Below are 23,344 nucleotides of genomic sequence, written 5' to 3' on the forward strand. Positions count from 1 at the left end.
CCGATTATTAAACCTTAACATGCCAATAACCATTAAATTTTTTAACATTTGAGTTAGTCCAAACTTCTCATTGTCCAACGCGACGGCACTTTGACGGCACGACGGACATTATGCAAAAAAAATTTTTTACATCTTACTAAGTACATACTTTAAATGCAAACATAGGTAGGTACCTATATTATAAAAGCGATGAATAACTAAATGCATGAAAGAAAATCAAATTTCAAACGAAATTTTATTGTAAAAACATCTCAACCGCACATTGGATCCATCCATAGGAATAAAAATTCAATTATCTTACGACGAGTCTAACAAAATTTCATCCTAAATTAAACTTAGGGTTTCAAATCAAATCCGTTTACGAGAAATATTTATTTCCATTAAGTTTCGTGTACCAGTAAAAATGCTAATAATTATTATAAAAAGTTTAGGGTCAGTTGAGAAAATCAAATATTTAATTTTTCCATTTCCTCCTTTTTCCTCTGGTAACGAGGCAAAGCGTGGCGCAGAGTTCCGCCACCCATTTCTGTTACAATATTTTTTACTACTGTGTAATTATATATATTGTTAGAAATAATGACCATAGAGGATATATAAGGGCGACTCTAATTACTGGCTGGCACTTTTTAAGGCTGTCAACGGCGACCGAAAGAAGAGGATCGCTAACGTCACTCTGCTCGATGAATTCTTTAAAACCGGATATTGTAATAACCGGATAGTCTAATAAGACTGCTAGATAATTCCCTTCAGTTTTTTAATAATTATTTGAAGCCTTGTTTTAATTCATTACCTTTCCTACTTTATTTAATATTTCCAATAGTTTCTTAGAATACAATACCTTTTCATACTTAAAATAATTTACACGGCTAAACAGAAAAGTTCTGTGGATTGCCGCCTTTATGAGAAGTTCAAAAGCCTCGCGAATATTTTTGTTATACGTGCTGTTGAACCTTTAGGATTAAATTTGATTCTAAGACAAGTTTTTTTCGCATATTAAAACATTATAATATGGCTTTTAGTGTAAAATTGCGTTTTTCAAAATAATCGGAAATATTTGATTATTTATAAATTTTATTAAACACTAGCGGCCCGCCCACGGCTTCGCCTGCGTGATCGACGTTATTATTAATTTCTGTCTCCATGAGTGCCTACGTCCTATAAGTGACGTCCATGTACAATTTGAGACTCCTAGCAAACTTTCAACCCCAAAAACAACCCCTTAGAAGTCGAATATTGCAAATTCCCGTCTTAGCGAGCACCTACGTCCTATAAATAACTCCTATGCAAAATTTGAGATTCCTAGCACTTGTACTTTCTGAGATTTCGTGATAAGTGAGTGACCATTCGATTTTATATATATAGATATACTTAGATACATAATTACACTGATTTCTTAATTATCTTAAGCAATAAACTAATTATGATGATAAAACGTATAAACTATCATACGCCTATATCGACTCGTTATATATAAAACATACAAACATATTTGTTTATGATGTAATTTTATTTGTGTATATCGTTATTCAGTTGCCGATAATAAACTGTATTTCCATTGCGGAGTGGTGAGATACGACCCGACCTCATCTTGAACTTTGATAAATCTGTTTGTGGCAAATATCAGCTCATTTACTATCGCAATCACCTAAAATATTCATTTAGATGTCTTGCACCAGTCGCGCTAATGCCTTTCGATAGAGGACACGGCAAATCTGAGGGTTCAAAACAGACGACGGAGACAAAATCACAAGGACCTCCAAGAATGCCGAACATTAAGATCTTCACGGGCAGCTCGCATCCCGATCTTGCGAAGAAAATCGTCGCACGCCTTGGATTAAATATGAGCAGAGCTACGACAAAGAAATTCAGCAATAAGGAAACAAACGTCGAAATAGGAGAATCTGTCAGAGGCGAAGATGTGTATATTGTTCAAAGTGGATGTGGTGAAATAAACGACAACCTCATGGAGCTCCTCATCATGATAAATGCCTGCAAAATCGCTTCAGCCTCGAGAGTAACTGCCGTCGTACCTAGCTTCCCGTATTCCAGGCAAGATAAAAAAGAAAAAAGCCGTGCTCCCATCACAGCTAAGTTACTAGCAAATCTCATATCCGTTGCTGGAGCAGATCATGTAATTACGATTGACTTGCACTCGTCACAAATCCAGGGTTTCTTCAATATTCCTGTCGACAATCTGTACGCTGAGCCAGCGATAACCAAGTGGATCAAAGACAATATCCCGGAATGGAAAGCAAGCGTCATGGTGTCTCCAGACGCGGGTGGCGTGAAACGAATGACATCCATTGCTGACAGACTTGACATAGACTTTGCAATCATCCATAAAGAGAGACAAAGGACCAACGATGAAGATTCTACAGTTTTAGTTGGTGATGTCAAAAATAGAACAGCTATCATGGTAGACGACTTGGCTGACACTTGTGACACTATCGTTAAAGGAGCAGAGAAGCTGCGGGAGGCTGGTGCTAACAAGATATACGCAATTCTAACTCATGGTGTCCTCGCTGGAAATGCTATTGAGAAGATAAATAACTCATGCTTGGAAGCCTTCGTTGTGACAAATACAATACCGCAAGATAAAAACATGTCGTTATGCCCAAAACTGCAAACAATGGATATATCCGTTATGTTAGCAGAAGCTATAAGAAGAACTCATTACGCTGAGTCTGTGTCATATTTATTTAATAATGTACCATACTAAAACTAAAAATATACAAAGGTTGTTAACTTTATAAAAGATTTTTATTTTTTCTCCAAAAAACATTTATTTTTCCATGAAATTGAGTTTTCTTTTATTTATTCTTAGGCGACAAGAAAATATTTCACAGAGGCCCAATTAGGCTTCAATTAATTATAGCGGTAATTTCAAAAGCAGTTCACTTACAAAGTCAGGAGCGAGGAATAAAGATTTAATTAGAAGATTTATTGTTATTGCAAGTAAAATTTTTTATTGACGCTTATTACATTTTTTATATTTAAACTAAACATATTTTTTTAAAATTATTGTTGTTGTTATTGTTCTTTAATTATGGCGATCCGAGCGTGCCAGTTCAACACTAATCACTTCGCCAATGTCACGTTGAATGGAAAACACACAAAGATTTAAAATTATTATAAGCTGATAAATAGTTTTGAAGGGAATTACTAAATTATTATTATAATTAATTAATATTATTTTTATTTACGTTTATTCCATTTCTTCGCACTGGTGTCAAGGCAAAGCGCAACGCAATGCCTCCAGAATTCGGCAAAAAGTGGGGAATGGAGTGTCTTAACACTGGGTTCCCTCTGCCTACCCTGCTGTGTGCGGGATACAGCGTGAAGCTGATTATTAATATTATATTTCAAACATTAGCTTTTATTAATCTAGCATAATAAGAAATTAAGAATATCTAAATCTAAAGGCCATCATAATCTATGAGAAAAGAATATAATAAAAGGTTAGAAGGAATAGTGCATTAATTCTTTATCACAAACACCTATTAAATTTTTGCACGTAGGTGTTTTTGTTTTCAATACGTGAGGCCAGTAGTGGCGCTATGGCACAAGTGTGACTGGTTGTGGGTTCGAACCTCAACCGAGGAAATGAAATATTTATTTAAATTTATATTTTCATTTCTTCGCTCTAGTGTCGAGGCAAAGCGCGACGTTGAATACCGCCACTCAACACTCAATGCTTCCAGAATTCGGTGGAAAATAGGGAACGGAGTGTCTTAACTCTAGGTTCCTTGCATATTGTGATGTGTGCGATACATCACAAAAGGACTTTTGTTTTTTTATTCAATGCGACAAAATGACATGACTACTTAAATGACTTTTGCCTACTATTTTCCAAGAATTATCCTTTATTTATATTTGTATTGATCATAATTTATAGGTTAAAGGGTTAAAATATATATTAATATTTCAATGTAAGTAGGACTCCTTTAATCGTATTCATACTAAATAATATTATTTACAAGAATGCCGTTGACAAGTACGCCGTGGGAGGCGGGACTCGGGTGCCGTATAACAATAAATCATTTCACGCAGACGAGACCTGATGGATTGGAAGAGAGTATAAGTAAATCAGATTACAATGAACTGATTAATTTAATGCCAAAACGGCGTCATGCTGCTTTATTCTAATAATTTATAATATCGTGATTAGCAGAGCGCTAATATGGATTTAAAATTGAAATTAAATCCCCGTCAAAAAAGCTGGCAGAGTAGGCAGAGGGAACCCAATGTTAAGATACTCCGTTCCCCATTTCCCGCCAAATTTTGGAGGCATTACGTGTTGTCACCTCATCAAATCCTCTTTAATTAATTGCCTTATACTATTCAATTGAAGTACGAAAAGTGGGGAACTGAGTGTCTTAACACGAGGTTCCCTCCGCCTACCCTACTGTGTACAGGATACAGTGTGAAGCTGGTAAGGTAAAATATTCTAGTTAATGTTATCATTGTTTCTTCTGTCAGTATATATACGGCCTTTAAGTCGTGCCGCCCTTTAATCAGCTGTCGACGGCTGCGTATAATTGATTTTAATATTATTCTTACTTTTGATATTTTTTTTCCTGATTGAACAATTCGCATAATTTCAGAATACATAACTTTATGTTGTCACTAACACTATAGTGCGGATTGACCCTAAACATTCAAAATGCAATTTCAATATTAATTTTGTGTCTGTCTAATGATAATGACTAAAATTTTGACAATCTATACATAAATGTCATTATTCATTTACTTTTTGCTCACTTACGTAAATATAAATAATTATTAATAATTTAATGGATAAAAAATGCGGGAATATTATATTGAAAATATATAAGTCTTATCGTAAAACATCAAAGGTCAAAAAGTAATAAAGCTATATTTATATTTAAGTTGTTTATTTTTATAACAATGTAAATTTTAAAATGCAGAATTAAGTTTTATGTTTAAAGTTTAAACGGACTCTAGCTGACGACTGTGTGTTGTTTACATTTTACTTTATCAATAATTAAATATATAATCTTGTTGATTATTGTTGCTATATTTGTATTTTATTATTTTGTAAGTGAATTGTGTTCCATTATGATCGTCTTATATAAAAATAATGGCAGTCCACCGGCTCGAGCCACAATGATGTTACTACATATCCTTGGAATTGAATATGAAGGGCACGATATCAATCCCGTTATGAGAGACCAGGACACTCCAGAAATGACTAAAGTAAAAATAATTTAATTATCTATCAATTTTTATATATCTACTTAAAATGTTAAAAATATATAATCGGAATTCAAAATTTTAGAAAAACCCCATGAGAACCATACCTTTTATAGATGATGATGGATTTTGTTTAGGAGACAGGTAAGTTTAAATATAAAATGTTTAAAGTCATTTATATAATCTAAAAAAAAGTATACAAAATAAAAAGTACAGTTAAAATTGTTCTGTATAATTAATATAAAAAATGGCAAAAAACACTATGTCGAACAAACTATGCATAGAATTTCATTAGTTGTGAAATCACTACTTATTAACATATGAAATATATTTAAGATATGAAAAAAGATAGATAGTTATTTTTGAGGAATGAAAGTGCTTATGAACATTGGTTTTTCCCTTTAACCTCACCTAAATTGGTAAATTAGTATCATTTTTTACTTTTAGGCTTAGTTATTATTTGTAAACATGGTTATTTACCATGTTTACAAATAATAAATATATTTATTTACAAAACTATAATTGAGGTGAGCAAAGTGAAGTCTTTACATGAACATAGAAACACAAATTGTAAAACTATATCTAAAAATAAATTATAAGCAAAAAATCATTTTTAGAAAAAGCTTTTATTTAAATGCTCTAAAAAGAAGAAAATAAAATTTGTCTTTTAAATTTTAACTATCAACTCATAACCTCATTGTACACAATTTATATGATCATAAAAGCTTGTCGCGCGATTTACTTGTGTAACTAAACTAGTGCTAATTTAATTATGTAAAATCTGCTAAGTTTCAATTTTTAAAGTTTCAATTTAATTAAATATTGATTAACGCGACAAGCTTTTATGATTATATAAATTGTGTACAATGAGGTTATGAGTTGATAGTTAAAATTTAAAAGACAAATTTTATTTTCTTCTTTTTAGAGCATTTAAATAAAAGCTTTTTCTAAAAATGATTTTTTGCTTATAATTTATTTTTTACTTTTTAGTTACCACTGGCTAGGTTTCTCACACTAGAGACATGTACCACGATTCCTCTTCTATGGTTAGGAATGCTGTTGGCGACACTAGACCCTTCCCGATTACAGTGGGGGTTCACCAGGGCTCGACTCTTAGTCCGTTCTTATTCAATGTAGTGCAGCCTCCATGGCTGATGACGTATGCCGACGACATAGTACTCATTGACGAGAACCGACTGACGCTGGAGCGTAAAGTGAACCTCTGGAAGGGTACGCTTGAGAACGGCGGTCTTAAACTGAATGTGTCGAAGACCGAGTACATGGCCTGCGGGAGCCCGGACTCGAGCACGATCCTTATAGGTCCTGAGCCAGCCGTTAAGTCAGAAAAGTTCAGGTACCTAGGATTCATTATGCACGAGTCTGGAGGTATCGATCACGATGTCCATGGCCGGATAAGTGCTGCCTGGGCCAAATGGCGAGAGGTCACTGGTGTGGTCTGTGACCGAAGAAAACCGCCAAGCTGGGACCGCTGCTGGGCCGTAAGGGACTGATATACAAGAGCATCATACGACCCGTTCTTTTATACGGCAGCGAATGTTGGCCAGCACTATCTCGGCACACTCAGGAGCTTCACGTCACGGAAATGAAGATGCTGAGGTGGATGTCCGGCGTAACGCGGTCTGACCGCATACACAACACATTCGTTCGAGGTAGTCTTGGGGTCCGTGACGTAGCGGATAAGCTCCAAGAGCGCCGCCTGAGATGGTTTGGCTACGTTACGCGCCGGTCTAAGAACTATGTCGGAAGCAAGTGCCTTGCTATATCAGTTCCTGGAGTGAGACCTCCTGGACGCCCAAGGAAGCGCTGGTTGGATGTCGTGATGCCGGATATGAGAGCCAATGGTCTAACCACCGAGGACGCAAAAGACCGCGCAAAGTGGAGTAGGTTGAGTAGGAAGGCAGACCCTGGCGTTAGCCGGGATTAATGCCAGGTGGAAGAAAGTTTCTCACACTAGATGTCATTTTATTTTTCTAATTATTCTCGGCAAGCCCTTTTATTTGATACCCGTATTGCAGATGTGTATAAATAATAAGTATTCCGCCATTTTAGATGTTGCGCCATATTGGATTTAGAAAAACGTCACATTTTTCGAGTTACTCTCAACGAGCCCTTTCAATAGATATCCATATTGTAGAAGTAGACTAAAATTACCTATTCGGCTATCTTGGATGGTCCGCCATATTGGATTTAGAATGACGTTAGATTATTTTTCGAGTTGCTCTCAATGAGCCCTTTCATTTGATATCCATATTGCAGAATTGCAATAATAATAACTATTCGTTCATCTTGGATGGTCCCCCATATTAGATTTAGAATGACGTCACATCATTTTTCAAGTTGCTCCTAAGAAGCCCTTTCATTTGATACCCGTAATATACAAGTGCATCAAAAATAACTATTCTGTTACTTTGGATGGTTCGCCATATTGGATTCAGAATGACGTTACACTATTTTTCCAGTTACTCTCAACAAGCCCTTTCATTTGATACCCATATTATAGAAGTTCATGAAATATAACTATTCCGCCATCCTGGATGGTCCGCCATATTGTATTTAGAATGAAGTCACAAACCTTATCGTGCATTGTCATCCAAACCAATCGTGTATACAAAATTTCAGCTCAATCGTACGAACATACCTTTCATTATATGAAATCACAAAAAACTTGAATCGTGTCGATTCTATTGGATTTCAAGTGATGTCACATTATTTTTCTAATAGTTCTCAGCAAGATCTTTCATTTGTTACCCATATTGCAGAACTGCATAAATAATATCTATTCCGCCATCTTAGATGTTCCGCCATATTGGATTTAGTATAACGTCACATTATTTTTAGAGTTACGGTCAACGACCCATTTCATTTAATATCTTTATTGTAGAAGTAGACCAAATAGATACTCGGCTATCTTCAATATCCTCCTTATGGGATTTAGAATGACATCACATTATTTTACGAGTTGCTCTCAACGAGCCCTTTCATTTGATACCCATATTGTAGAAGTACATTAAAAATAACTATTCCGCCATCTTGCATGGTCCGCCATATTAGATTTAGAATGACGTCACATATTTTATCGTGCATTGTCATCCAAAGTAAACGTGCATACAAAATTTCAGCTCAATCGGTTGACGATATCTACTTCAAAATTGAGCTCTAAGATTTCACCCGAACCCACATACATACATTGCAAGTTAAATAAAAGCTTTTAAAAACAGCACTACACTATGTCCTGCACAACATGCTAGACAGATGAAACTTAAACCTAATTAATGTTAAGGAACTCTATTCCCCAACTCTCTGCCCAATTTTTTCAGAACTCAACAATAGATTCTTTCTAGCATTTTCCGACATGGGAATCAAAACCACAACCATCATTTTAGCCACTTCCATTGAGCTATGACAACCATTTATATCAAAGAAAATTAATTAATTTATCTTGTTAATTTACTCTTTCAGTCATGCCATCATGCTATACTTATTAGACAAATATGGTAAACCTGAACATTCACACTTGTACCCGGCAGACAAACAAAAAAGGGCCACAATAAATCAAAGATTATTTTTTGATACTGGTATCTTATTTCCTCGCCTCAGATCAGTCATGGTAAGTTTTCAATAGTTAAATTTTGCTTAATATATTTTTATGTAATATACTTACTGCTTCTATAATTTACTAGATTAGTGGAATGTAATTCCAATATAAATCATATATACATTGTCACACATATATTGTATCCCACATGCAGCATAGTAGGCAGGAACGAAAATCTAGTGTTAAGACATTCAGTTCCTCACTTTCATTGGAGTTCGACCGTTCCAGGCATTTGCGTGTTAAGTAATGGAACTCAACGTCGCGATTCGTCTATCAGTGCAGGGAAATAAAAATAAATTAAATATAATCTTTCAGCCGAGTGGGGATCGAACCCACAGCCGGCGCTTTTGCAGTCAAAAAGGAATTGTTAAAAAATCGTGTAGAGCGACGAAACTCAGCGCTGCACTTTCCTTGTTACCTAATAATTTATAGTTTACAAGAACTATTTTTAAAACAGGCACCAACATACGGAGGCAAACTGACAGAACTATCAAAATCCATGATACGTAATATAGAAGATGGGTACAGAATGCTAGAGGCATATCTGTGTGATACTTTGTTCTTGGCCGATGATGTCATCACGCTGGCTGATATCAGTGTTATCACTACAATATCTTCATTGCATGGCTTACATCCTATTGAGGGAAAACAGTTAGTAATTAGTTTAGTTTTTTTATGATATTGTTTTAATATTAATAATTATATGTAATAATATTTAGTATTTTGTTACTTCTTTATAGTGTTGCATAAAAAAGTCCTTATAAAGTTATTTTTATAGACTTACCCATGACATAGTGAAAAAATGTCTGATTACATCTTACATGCAATATTTATATGCATAAAAACTGTATTTTTAAAGGTACAAGATTTAAAAATATTCATATTTTTTATGTATATTTACCAAGAAAAAGATATCTTCAATATCTTTACAAAAACTTTACATTTCGTTTTTAAACAACTAAATGAATATGGGTTATACGAAACTAATCATCAGGTGTATACACATTTATTTATATATTTTTTAAACTTAATTGTTTTAGGTATCCGAAATTAAAACAGTGGTATGAGAATATGTATAGGCAAGAAATTTGCAGGAAAATCAACCAGCCGGGAGCCGAATACCATGTGTCCGGCTTGAAAGCACTAATGAAACATAATAAAGAGAGTCAGAACTCAAAACTATGATCTATTTTCAATATACCAATGGTCCCTTATGTATGTCTGTTTAACATGTCAAAAGAGAAAGTGTAAAGAACGGAATAAATTCATTTAGCTCTTAAAAAATAAATATATAAACATAAGTGTATGTATTTATATATTTTATTAAATTTTTTAAGAGCAATATGAACGTTTATTCTCTAAACTGTTTCTTTTGACATGTCCATTTATACATAGAGACCGTTGATATAAGTAGATAAAAATGTTTTACTTTGAAAATTTCTACTTTTATTTGTTTATATAAGCTTTAAAAATTGTATAATTAAAGGAATATTGTTTTTTTTTTTAAATTAACATATTAACAGCTACATTATAACTATTTATATTTATACTTCATTAAAATAATACTATACAATGTTATATTAATTAAACCCAGAATAATAATTAAAAACAATAGTAAACACCACTAAGGCCATTGTGGCATAGCGTCTATTAATAAATGCGACGGTTAAGGGTTCTATTCTCACTTTCAAAAGATTCATCATTTTCATTACCTTGTTCCGGTAACAAGACAAAGCGCGTCTCAATATCTCCAAATTGGGGAAGTGCGTGGGGAACGCAGTTTTATAACACTAGGTTCCCTCCACCTATCCTGCCATACACGGGATACAGCGTGAAGTCGAGGTTGTAAACAAAACACAATATATCGTTACGAATCACAGGTTTTCATTTATTTCAATAACTAAAGTGAAATGTAAAGAGTTCAAAATAAAAACTTTACACTCCAAGTAACGTCTAGGGCTATCCATCATCTATATAGCCGATACGATAACTTTATGAGAAATGAATGATTACAAAAAAACTTTTACATTCCCTATAAGTCTTGTATAAGTCCAACGCCCGCACTCAAAAACATTTATAACACTTATTTTACAACAAGTCTCTCACACACATTTTTCAATGGAATTAATTACATAGAGATCTCTCTATCACTTTTCAAACGTTTAAAGATTATTATTTTATTCCTTTGCTGGGCGTTCGGGCGTTACGTTTGTTGCACGTTAGTCTTAATTTAGCGGCTGGATTAGCCGTCCTCCTTTGGCGGTGTGAACCATCCTGTTGGTTTAAATGCAATTAATTCATATAACTTGTTTTAAACTACACTAGGTACTAACTAATTCAGTTTATTTAAGTTTTATATTTCATTTTTTATTCACTTTGACGCCATTATGGCGCGGTGGGACAGTATCTGATTAAAAGCGCGATAGAGGACTCGACACTCACTCGAGTCTTAAATTATTTTTATTTTCCATTCTGGTAAGTAAGGCGTTAGTGTTGAGTGGCGGTCCCCAACAACGTCACACTTCAATAAAAATTATGCTATTAATTTTAATTCAGCTCTCCCTCCATTTTTTTTTAATTTCCCACCTCTCAACAGGCAGTGTCTCGAAAATTGCACAGAACGAGAACAACGGACTGTACCTAGCACTTGGTCCACTGCCTACCCTGCTATATAAAAAATATGGCATAAAATCAAAGCATAAATAGAAACATAAGCAAAAAACCAACCATTCTTCTCGTGTATTTGCACTAAACACTTGAAGCTTTGCTGGGCGCGTGCTAGGCTGTACTGCGACTGGGACACCACTTTGGTTGCGCCGAACTGTATACGCGCTTTGCCCTTCACTAGCGTTGCTGCTATCTGCATAATGACTGCTTCCACTGTGTAGGCCGACGACCAGCCTTGTTTCGTTAGGAGCTCCATACATATTGCACCGCCTACTAGGACATAGCCACCTGGAATATGATAAGTTTTATATGAATGTAATTAGAGTTTAAATCAAATCAGTACAATATATTTACTTGTAAGAATACAGTATTGATCACCTTTAAGTAAGGTTTTCTGAACTATTGCATATTATTCACTTAGGGAAAAAATATTTTCTTCCTGACTCAACAATGCAGTTTTTATATTATAAGTTAGTATAACTTCAAATAAAACAAACCTGTGCCAGAGTAGCGTCAGATACTATTTTTATATATTAGTTCCGAATAAAGAAAAAAAATAAGTTTACAGCAGGGTCGACGAGTTGTGCTTGGGCGGACAGTTAGTTAAACTTTCTGAACTTTGCGTATTCAAAATCATCAAAATTAGAAATATTTTTTGTTTTATAAATAAAGGAACGAAAGCCTTAACATAATAATTTCACAATAATTTACAATCTGCTTACTTAACATAACTATAAAACACCACGAAACTTGCAACAGTAGAATTAACAGTATCAATAGAAAAGAAAGATAATCAAATTAGATACAAATAAAGCAAATTACCTGATATAATAGGATATACAACACGTACAAATGGCGGCTCAAATGGATACGTTTCTTTAAACATAATGTTTAGGAGAATTGAATCTTTGCCTTCCTTCTCTTTCAGCAAGAGCAGGTCATTGTGTAATGGACTATCGGGGTCTACGGACCGCAGCGTTATGTTCCACTCGTAGAGTGAATCGTTTACTAATTCTGAAAAAAAAAGATGCGTTTATTTTCTTAATAAGGGCTGTATAAATTTTATTAATATAAGATACTAGCGGCCCGCCCGCGGCTTCGCCTGCGTGAACTACTTTATTATTAATTTCTGTCTCCATGAGTACCTACGTCCTATAAGTGACGTCCATGTAAAATTTGAGACTCCTAGCATTTGTAGTAACGAAGTTTTATACAAACTTTCAACCCTAAAAACAACCCCTTAGAAGTCGAATATTGCAAATTTCCGTCTTAGCGAGCACCTACGTCCTATTTATAACTCCTATGCAAAATTTGAGGTTCCTTGCACATGTAGTTTCTGAGATTTCGTGATGAGTGAGTAACCTTTCGATTTTATATATATAGATTTTTAGAAAATTCAGTGTTATTTACACACTAAGGAAAGTAAAACATTTAGAAACATAAATAAATTTTGTCTTAATTTCCTTATTTAACATACAAAAATAAAACGTTAAATTAATGATAAATAAATTGAATTTAAAATACAGAATACATTGGAATAGTTGAGATGAAGCATCATCTGATTGTAAATGCCATGGTTTTGGGTTATATCCCTACCACAGGTACCTAATGACTATATTTGAATAATTTCAATTAAAACGCTAGTAAATGAATGTAATATTATATTACACCAATTTACCTTCAACTAATAATTCAATATATGTTAGACTTGCTTAATTTTAAAACATATGTAACATATATAAGAATATAATTTGCCAGCTTCAAAACATGGCAGAAAGCAAAAAACAAAGTGTCTAGACACTAACTGTCGTCTGACTACTATATACAGGAAAAAGTGTCAATCAGTCCAATCACTCACCTATGGAATACATATTATTTTTAAACGAATGTGAGCGGTATATATCACGAAGCTCCTTCATGAGACGGTCAGTGGCTTGCAGAGAACCTGAGACGCTACCCGACAGGTAGTCCTGCCGTTGGTTCTGTCTGAGCCGTTCTAGTGTCGCTAGGTGCTCTGTTTCCATGTCGTCCTGAATGTAAATCAGATATAAAATAATAAGATAAGATGTCAAATTTCTTATATAAAACAATACGGTCAATGAGTAGCGGCCACCTTGAAGTTAGGCTTTCTGAATTTTTGCGCATTGTATAAAGATCAAATCTGCGCAGCCATCTAGAGCTAACTTCAAGGCGTCCACGATCCGTCGACCGTGCAGCAGCTTCGTCGCTTTGTCTCCAATAATATAATATGCATATATTATAATATAAACATTCTTCTTGAATTATTGTCTATTAATAAAAACTGCATTTAAATCGGTAAGGCAATTTGAAGGATTAAAGCTAACAAACACTCCTTGGAAAGCGATTTTATTTTATTATGTAAAGATTAAAAATTATCTAATGATTAAAAATGTGGCTACAGGCTTTCTCTTAGATAGCTTGGTAGGCAGGGTTAACTTACCAACCAATTTTAACATACTGCGTATAGTGTGATTGAACTTAACTTAAAAAAATATAGTAAAATAAAAAAAATTGAGTGAAATATCAAGGCAAATGGCCAAAACTTGTGTTTAAATCAGATGTGTTTCAAGTGTCATTATTGACAGGTAATGAAAGAAAAAATTTACTACTTCTGTTCGTGTTTTATCACTATACAAGTTTCATCTATTTTAGATTTTTAACTGAAGACTGTGAGCGACACTCTATTGAAGAGTACAACTACAAAAAAGGAAGAATATTAAAAAAAATCATAAGTGATCCATCTAATTCTACAAATATTTATTTGAAAATTGACACAGAGTCATTAAATATTTATCAAATAAAATGATATTTTAAATTATAAACATGAAGTGAGGAACAGAGTATCTTACCACCATTTTCCCCTCTAATACAACAAAACAAATGCTAAAAAAATAACCAAAAAAACAAATATAACTAAACCACCTTGTTGCTACGTCCAGCATCATCAACCATCTCCAATGGCAAGTCATCTTCTCCCTCAGATTCGTCCTCCTCTGCTGCCATCTCCTCGTCCTCTTCCGTGCCGGACTCGGCACCGTTTGACGTTACGCTTGGTACTCTGGAATGTTGGGGTTTAATTTTTAAAATAAAAATATTTATAAATGAAAATAACATATTTTTATGGCTTTTATAACAATTTATTCTTTAAAATCTTTTTTTATAAATAATTCTTTATATTATATAAACAGGTGCGTTAATTTTATTTGTATAATATCTGGTTGTACTTAAACATATGTAAAATATTCACAATACAACATACATATATTTACAAAAGTACTATGCTTTTGCATAATTACACAACTTATACAATTCCGTTAATATATATAGCAGCATAAGCAGAGGGAACCCAGTGTGGAGACACTCCGCTTTCATTAAAAGGTTTCCGTTCTCCACTTTCCGGCTAATTCTGGAGCCATAGCGTTTGAGTGACTGAACTCAACGTCGCGCTTTGCCTCGTTACCAGAAGTAGGAAACGTACATAATATATTTTTTTTTTTATTTCATCGAGTGGGAATCGAACCCACAACCTGTCGCGTATACAGACGCACGCTGATGACATATTAGCCACGACTCGCGGCTTCGCCCATAAATAATTATTTATTTACTAATCTGCAATACTTGCGCATATTAAAAATAATATCAGAAAAGTAAAGTTTCAGCCAATTCAATAGTTTTATTGAAGTAATTTATAGCAATTTTGTCAAACATTATTCTTTAAAATGGTATAACTTTTTTATTTATAAGCCGATTGAAATAAAAGTAACATTTAATGTTAAGGGAAGTTTGCCAAAATACAATAGTAAAAATTTAAATTAACTCTGTTAAGCCGTTTCTGAGATTAGCGTGTACCAACGCACAAGCAGACAAAAACAATATGATTATTGTTTTTTGTTATTAAATGCCACCAATAGCATTATTATTTATATGTTCCATGTGCCGACACCGAGCCGTTACTATTTTTTTATTATAAGTATAGATATAGATATAGATTGTTAACTTTATTCCAAGATATTTAAAAAAGTAAATTTCTAAAGAAACGAATTATGCTTCCAAAACAACACGTACGTTAATTTATTACATATATTAAAATAAAATTACATAAAATACATGCTGTATTAAGACAAATATATCGAAAAAAAAATATTAAACAACGAAAACAGTTCTAGGAAGAACATTGTCACCATTTATGAATGACACATCCATTTCTGCGTGCACGATACATTATAAATAAACATTAGACACTCAAAACGCTGCATTGTGAAATTATTTAAAAGAAATCGTTTGAAAAGATAGCGAAACAATGGAAAAAATTTCATCATCTATTAATTATGAAATTTATTATTATAAAGACAGTAAATTATTAAACAAAAAAACCTTTCTTAAGAATCAGAATCTAGTATTAAGTTAAGAAACTCTGCTATCCAATTTACGACCAATTTGTCGATATTGATTGGCGTAACCCAACGCCGCCCTTACAACATAATATGGAGAAATGAAAATACTATCCTAAAACTATCCTCTGTACAGACAGATTTTGTTTCATTGCGCCTTGACGACATTGTAATTTATTCAAAAGTAAATTTATTACAATGAAAAGTGACATTACATATTTAGAAGTAGATATTTTAGAATAAATTTAATCAATGCTTAACAATGGTAGCCGATCGACTGTTGACTTTATGTAATTTCTTCTTTATTTAATAATAAGAATGTTTTATGTAAAATTTTCACAAATTTATACATGAACTATGGTCCTATAGTATCTATACATGTTAATATCATAAAAAAAAAAACTGGCAGAAAAGAGGCATTTTTAATTATAGCAATCTACATTTATTTGCATTCAAATTCTAATATGCTAATGCATTGGGGCGTTTCGTTGAAACGATCTCTGGGGTGCCATATAAAAAGGAATTTCTATTCATTTAACAATGACGTCATAGAGTGAAAGCATTATGACTTTATGAGTATCTATTAAAATAAATACGGTATCTATTTCAATGTTTAAAGTCCACGAGTGTGTAAATAATAATAGCATTAAGAAAATAAATATTTATTACACACTATCAAAATTATTATATTTAAAATTAATAATAAAGTAAATTGATTTAAATTTGTATATTCTAATATGTGTAGGTATGTGTGATAAAATATTGAATGTTGTATGTTATATTATTTATATTTGGATGCAGATAAAAGACATTATATGTCATTTTTTATTTATGACAATTATCTGAACTCGAACAGAAATCTTTTACTTGAATTGAATTGAATTCTTGATATATGACGAATCTTTTACTTAATCATCAGTCAATCAAATAAGTAATCTATATACATCAATTAAGCCGTTTGAAATTCTAGAAAGAAAATATAGTAAAATATTAAAGTTGCAAAAAAGTATGGCTGACATATCCGTGCTAGCTTCAAGTTCCCTATAGGAATAACATGGTAACCGAAGAGATCCTAGTGTTTAGTGTGATGAATATAATATGGTCAGTTCTCTATCTCTTATAAAGGACCAGGACTATATTATAGAGCATTCATAGTAGACAAATGAAAAAAGTGTTCCTTAATACATATATTCATCAGTAGGTATGTATCTATTATAAATACTATGAAAATAATTATAATTTTTAACAAAAAGAAAACCGATTACTTAAATTTTGACCGGATCCCATAATCAGAACTTTCATCAAACTACCCAAATTATTTTTCAAATAAAAAAAAGAATCTTTAAATTCGGTTCATCCAGTCAGAAGTTCTGAGGTAACAAGAATAATTTTAAAAAATGCAGTCAAATTGATAACCCTTTTTCTTACATGTAGGTTAGTTAAAAATTGATAAAACTCACCTTAGCTGCGGTACAGGGTGTAGGGGTAGTGATAACGAGTCCAAATCTGGTGGTTCGGGAACACCATGTAGTTTGCACAGCTCCCTCAACAGTATACCCACCTGATACGGATGTGTAATTTTTTTTTATTAATCTACAATACGATAATGTCTTTGAAACTTTTGTATAGAGAAAAATTGTACAGTTTCTATTTCTATTGTATAGTTTAAAATGCAGTATATGCAAGTGATATTTTTAGCATCATCGCGCCGTATCCTGCATAAAGCAAGGTAGGCAGAGGGAATTTAGTGTTAAAACACTCCGTTTCCCATTAAAAGTAATATGTTGTTACTGTTTGTTCTATTTTTGCATTGCGATTGAAATGTATTTGCTGAAATATTTACTATTAAAGGAAACGTATGCAATTTATTGGATTTGCCATACTTAATATGTAATAGGAAAAGTTTCGTAGCAATCGAGATATTTGAGTTCAAAAACGTCATAATATCGATCTCTGCTTCGACGATTCACCACAACGATTACAGTTTTCAATCTGAACTAGGGAATTTTATTACCAGCTATATACATATATTATATATGCATTTCTATATTTTACTTTAATTTAAAAAAGTGTTGGCCTAATTTTGACAATAATTAGTAGATTTTTTTAATTCCAATATATTTTATAATCACAATATAATAGAAAAGTTAATTATGATCTTATCCCAATTTTATCCCAACTCCTGCATATTATAAACATAACCATCGACTGACTGTTGACGTACAATACATCCAATACTGCTACGGCGACGAATACAATATAAACATAGAAAAAAGTGCATTTAGAATTTTTCTTTTTCATAAATTAAAAACAGTTTCACACTGTATCCCGCATACAGTAGGGTAGGCAGAGCGTATCTAGTGTTCACACATTCCGTTCCCCATTTTCCGCCGAAATCTATAGTAATTGTGTGATGAGCGGAGGAACTCAACGCCGCGCTTTGCCTCGACACTAAATTTAAATAAGTATTTAATATCTTCGAGTGGGGATGAAACCCACAACCAGTCACGTTTACAGTCACGCTTTGTGCCCCTACGACACGACTGGTCTCTGCTGTCCTCTTTTAAAAATTAAAATTAACAATTATAATCAAATCAAATCAAATCATAAACACTTTATTGCACAAAGAAGATACAATTAAATTTCTAATTTAGATACAGATTTTTATTTTGATTTTTTTTTTTTTTTTTATTTTTAATTTATAATTACCTGATTTATAACATGATTGTCCCTCCCTTGTGTATTGGTGAGAATCTGCACCGCATTTGTTACAATGGGATCCTCGCTATCAGCAAACCACACTGGAGGCGTGTTGGGGTACGTCTCCTGTAAAAAATGGATGCCATTTAAAAATATTTATCTATAGTACATTTATTTTTTTTAGATTTACTAAAGAATAATAATATTCAATATTAAATTTCTTCTGGTGGGAATTGAATCCACAACCTGTCGCGTTTACAGTCACAAGCTTGTGCCCCACCACGACTGACCTCTCTTTCTCTTTATTATTTAACGTAAAATATACATTGTAGTAAAATTATACATATATATATTAATTACCTTTTTTTAACACGGTGCTAACAATTCAATTAACATATTTTACAAATTCAAAATCAAATACCTACATGATATAAAATTTGTAATTAAATTTGTTTCAACATTAGCATCTATTATACATTGAGACATACCAAGAAAAAAAATATGCTAACACCATTTCTAATTCAAGCCCACACAGGGCCATGTTTGGATTGTTATGGACCGTTGTTTAACAACACTAGAAAATATTTAGAATTTGATACCAATATGCAAAAGTAGAATAGTAAGAATAAGCCAAGCTTTGCTCATTGGTGTTGAGTTACAGTACTTACTATTACTGATATGATGCATTATGCTGCTACATAGAATGGCAATGGATTTGAACCCATGACTATCATATTAAATATTGCGCCAGTTAGTCAAAAAGTCTTAACTGCATAGTGACATAATATAGACATAATTGTTTCATGATAAATAATAATATAAAATAGGATGTGAATTGTATAGGACTTCTATACTTTCAATCGGCTTTTTCACATTAATAAATGAATAAAAGTACATGTACATTATAGTTTTATGTAAGCACAACTGTTCAAATGTAGGATTCTATTGCTTACGTCTTTATATAATAAAAACAATAATGAAAAAAAATTTGTTATATTTACAATATCAAATAACAATTAAACCATAAGGTGAGTGTTCAATTTGCTAAATATTTCTATCATACACATATTATATTACCAGCTTCATGGCACCTAGGGCTGACACTTGACACTCATTCCACATTGCACTTTGCCTTATTAATGTAGGGAAATAAATACAATAAAATATCACAATTAAATATAATATTCAAATTATATATTAATACATTAGTTAAATCAAACAAGACAAACACTATTATGTCAATTACGATGGAACAGTCTAGACTCTAGAGTGTTAATTTACATAAGCAAACATCAGAAATCAAATTCATTCCACATTCACAAAGACAAAAAGTTGAATATAACATGTCACCCTTTCATTAACACAGCGCTAAGAGATCCGACGTGAAGTAAGAAAATTATACATAAATAAAATATTCCAAGTGTCCGTACAGAGAAAAGGGGTTTAAAAACTCAGGTCTTGTACTGTCCAATTATATTCTTTTAGTGTCAGTGCAGCGTACAAAGAGTGGCCTGGATGTGGGGAGAAAGATGTCAGGAGCAGATTCACTTGACCCACTTGCTTTACAATGAGTACTGTAGAATAGATATGTTGACATGTTTACTACTACAATAGCTAGGAATTAATATGTATTTGTATTAGCAAGATATTATGTTAAATATATATAAATGTAATCAAAGAACCAGACAAACAGGTGTAATAAAGAGGATCAAAAGCATATTAAATATTATTTACACAGAAAATGAAATACCTAGAAACATTGTTAATCAATATAATATGTTTTCTCGTGCCATATTGTTAAGAGTTGTGAAGCGTACTTCACTCAATCATTCCCTTATAAAAATAACATCAAAATATATTTCCTTATAATTATATAATTCTTAATTTTAAAACTTACTTATAATTCCCTTCTTATATAAAAGTAAATAATTAATTAAGTTAACAAATATTATATTTTATAATTTTAAAACAAAATTAAAGGAACAATTTATAAAAATAAAATAGAATCCGACCCTGTGTTATGACTTCTTCAAATGTGGGTAAACCTAACTTCATTGTAAACGGTCATGGTCAAATAAGTATAAATTATCTCCGTATACCCCTATTGTTTTCTTTATGTTATTTACCATGTTTTGCTGATTCCGACGCTCACATTACCCTGTATTTCTCTTTAAGTGAAATGTAATTTCTTTTGAGAATTAAATAAACTCTTTAACCATAAATATATTATGTTACTATAATCAATATTCCTTGCATGAAATCTTTTTGCTAATGTGGGATAGCATCTAACTACAAACACAATTGTTGTGGGTTTGATTTCTATCTCAAAATTTGGCAGAAAGTGGCATGCAGTGTGTCAACACTATGTTCCCTCTGAATACCTAGCTAAAGATATAAATGAAAAAAATATTTGACAGTGTTTAATTTTTTTATAACTACTTTATATTCAATATACCATTGCAAACTACTAAAAAACTTGGTCTAAACATAATAATACTGATAGACTAGAATGGCAACCTGATTTTTTTTAATGATTAACATAAAAATCAGGAAATTCTACTAGCAAAAATTGTATATGAACACTAGAAATTGATTTAGCATTAAATCATAGATAAAATATGAATTTATTTCCACCATCTTTATATTATTATAGTTGTGTCAATAATAGTATAGTTTTTATAATAAGCATCTAAACAATAGCAATTAAATTGGTTTATTTTTATTTTTTTAATAATAAAAAAAAACAGTTTCACACTTTCCAATCTATTCCATTGCATTCCAATCTCATTCTAATCCATTCCAATTCCAATCCTGCGTAGCAAAAGTAACCAAAAAAATATTTAGAATATAATTTTCAATGAGCACAATTTTCAATCTTTAAAGTGATTATACTATACTATAGTACATATAAAAAAACATTTGATATCTTTTTTATTAAAATTATAAATATTGTATCTTATATTGTATCCTTTTGAAACTGAAGCTATAATGCTTCATGATTTTTCCAGCATATCAAAGTAAATTCACAATTTTTTTTTCTAACAGAGTTAAGAACTGTAAACAATTTAAATATAATCAGTTTCCTGAGTAGAAATATCATAATACACCACCATCACATTTATTCATATGCTGTACCAGCTTACAATGTCAGCCTCAAAATATCTTTTAATTAATGATATTTACATTATATGCATTATGTGGAGTGGTGTGTCATTATTGTATACAAATAGTATCTAGTTTCATATTGTCTCGGCCACACAAATGATAGGAAACCACAAAAAAGTATGTAAATATATTGACAATATCACATCTTATTTTTTTTTTTTGCTTACTATAATATAGAAGTAGAAATAAGTTTGAGTGTTATTTATGAAATTTAAAGTATCAAAATGACACAAATTTTTATTCTATGGTGTTTTAACTATAAACATTGTCACCACAATGCTGTTCGAGATATTTTATATTGTTATTAAAAAAAATGAGAAAAAAAAGTTTTACTTATTATGCTTAAACTTGAAGTCTTTACATCAGGTACCACAAAAAGCAGGTAGCCAGCATGACTAACAGCCTTTGTCCTAAAATCGCGCATCTATACCGTTATTTAAGCAAAACAGACATTACCCTCAATAAATGTAGCTGTAAAATCTCGCACACTGAATAGACCACTGAAACTTAAATAATCGATACGATGATTCGTCATGGACCCGTAAAATCATTTAGAAAGAAACGTCATACTAAGATGAAAAACCTGCGCACATAGCGAAAACGTTTACAATTATTTTACGTAAATAAACAATCGAAGCGGTTTTCACACTTTCGTGTGACAAAACACGCGATATCAGCAATTTCACAAGGAAAATAATCACTTCCGTAAACCTTTTGTTGACAGCCCTGCCCTCATAAACACGACCCTTTGTCCGAACTAACGATAATCAATACGAACCATCATTAATTTGAGTACGGAATTTTTATATTTCTTAAAAGCTAAACAATAGAACAATCTACTTACAGTGATATTTGCGTGGATTTCGTATTTCTTTCCATTTTTGCCAACGAATCTGCAGGTCAGTTCGTCGACACTAGCTGACATTATCTGAAAGCGTTCATGGTTTTTTGGAAACACTTGTTCTAAAGTCTTTATTTCTAACTTAAGTGTATTTAAGCAAGCCATTAGTGTATTGAAACACTAATTTTTAAACTAAATAACTATTTGCCACATTAGAATACATAGAAATACATTTACGTTCACTCCCGATCAAGCAAAATGGCGGAACGCAATGGCGGACAACTACAAATATGAAATATCGACGATAGAGGGCGTTCATATAAATAACATCGTCTTTCTCACTTTATAGACATGTGCTCATATTCATATCTGGATTTAAATAAATAGATACATAAGAATTATTAAATATAAATATCTATTTACATATATAATACATAATTACATAGATAAAAATAATATTTCGTTTAGTATAATAATTAGTGGACTATTTCAATTCTTAATAAAACTACATTAAGTATATTAGTTTCCTAAATTTATGAATTATTAGAAACGGCTTTTCTTGCTTATCGTTTTTTATATACATATATTTTTTGTGCTAGGTTGTTTCTTAAGAAACAAAATATAATTGATTAATGTATTTTAACTTATTTTACAATTTGTTAGCTACATAAATAAAATAATAATATAAAAATAATAGCATTTACCATACCTATATTAGTAATTTAAATT

General features: G+C 32.1%; 3 protein-coding genes across 5 annotated transcripts; 2 read left to right on the forward strand and 1 right to left on the reverse strand.

Annotated features, from left to right (window-relative positions):
- Nucleotides 1–1,334: 1,334 nt before the first annotated feature.
- On the forward strand, nt 1,335–2,755 carry LOC146539589 (ribose-phosphate pyrophosphokinase 2-like). The gene has a single exon (XM_085208299.1). It carries the CDS (start codon nt 1,685–1,687, stop codon nt 2,717–2,719), a length of 1,035 nt encoding a protein of 344 aa, XP_085064425.1. The 5' UTR covers nt 1,335–1,684; the 3' UTR covers nt 2,720–2,755.
- Nucleotides 2,756–4,715: 1,960 nt separating this feature from the next.
- LOC146539590 (glutathione S-transferase 1-like) lies at nt 4,716–11,798 on the forward strand. Of its 3 annotated transcripts, none has more exons than XM_085185145.1 (6): nt 4,716–4,864; nt 5,064–5,217; nt 5,300–5,358; nt 8,695–8,842; nt 9,288–9,481; nt 9,871–11,798. In XM_085185145.1, exons 1-6 carry the CDS (start codon nt 4,794–4,796, stop codon nt 10,013–10,015), a joined length of 771 nt encoding a protein of 256 aa, XP_085041271.1. In that variant the 5' UTR covers nt 4,716–4,793; the 3' UTR covers nt 10,016–11,798. The 3 variants fall into 3 exon arrangements, with proteins under 3 accessions (XP_085041271.1, XP_085041272.1, XP_085041273.1); XM_085185146.1 differs by having other exon boundaries at nt 4,719–4,864; nt 5,109–5,217; XM_085185147.1 differs by lacking the exon at nt 4,716–4,864 and having other exon boundaries at nt 4,889–5,217.
- LOC146539591 (ubiquitin-conjugating enzyme E2 Q2) lies at nt 10,693–22,899 on the reverse strand. The gene is made up of 8 exons (XM_085185144.1): nt 22,619–22,899; nt 18,619–18,735; nt 17,370–17,470; nt 14,441–14,576; nt 13,356–13,527; nt 12,320–12,511; nt 11,558–11,785; nt 10,693–11,104 (listed from the first exon to the last, which is right to left on the reverse strand). The coding sequence occupies exons 1-8, from the start codon at nt 22,778–22,780 to the stop codon at nt 11,073–11,075; spliced, it is 1,140 nt and encodes a 379-aa protein (XP_085041270.1). The 5' UTR covers nt 22,781–22,899; the 3' UTR covers nt 10,693–11,072.
- Nucleotides 22,900–23,344: the final 445 nt, after the last annotated feature.

The sequence above is a fragment of the Heliconius melpomene genome, chromosome 4 (genome assembly GCF_056956725.1).
Source record: "Heliconius melpomene rosina isolate 202511_hmr_F chromosome 4, ASM5695672v1, whole genome shotgun sequence".
NCBI classification, from domain to species: domain Eukaryota; kingdom Metazoa; phylum Arthropoda; class Insecta; order Lepidoptera; family Nymphalidae; genus Heliconius; species Heliconius melpomene.